Genomic DNA, 428 nt, shown 5'->3' on the forward strand with positions numbered 1-428 from the left:
GAACATAACCGCTAGAGTTTGGGGTAGGACCCTCTTTTGAAGATTAATATTAAATGAAATGTTGTATTAGCAAGTATGCCCCTGTTGGGAAAAAGATATTAGAGAATCAGAATTTGTATCATTCATTTTTATAGCAATGACATGACATATATACACACACTTTGAGTGAGAGAGAAAGTCATGATAGCACATGGCAATGATTGGCAACACAAACATTTCTGATGTGGGATTTCATTATACAGTTTCAGAGCTTGCAATCAACGGGAAAACAAGAAGAGAAAGAAGCGAAATGGGAGATGATGCAGTAGTGTACGAATACAGAACAGATCTAAAGAAGAATGATGAGGAGAAGAGGAAGAACAATGAAGGGAAGAGAAAATACAGAGGAGTGAGGCAGAGGCCATGGGGGAAGTGGGCTGCAGAGATCA

At 39.0% G+C, this 428-nt stretch overlaps 1 protein-coding gene across 1 annotated transcript in view; it reads left to right on the forward strand.

The window, feature by feature from the left end:
- Window positions 1–428, forward strand: part of LOC107630953 (ethylene-responsive transcription factor ERF113) — a gene marked incomplete in the record, with an annotated part of 2,503 nt that overhangs the window by 742 nt on the left and 1,333 nt on the right. The window contains 1 exon segment of the mRNA XM_016334250.2: window positions 243–428. Within this exon segment, the coding sequence (XP_016189736.1) occupies window positions 243–428 (186 nt within the window).

Source organism: Arachis ipaensis, chromosome B03 (assembly GCF_000816755.2).
Source record: "Arachis ipaensis cultivar K30076 chromosome B03, Araip1.1, whole genome shotgun sequence".
Taxonomy (NCBI): Eukaryota; Viridiplantae; Streptophyta; class Magnoliopsida; order Fabales; family Fabaceae; genus Arachis; species Arachis ipaensis.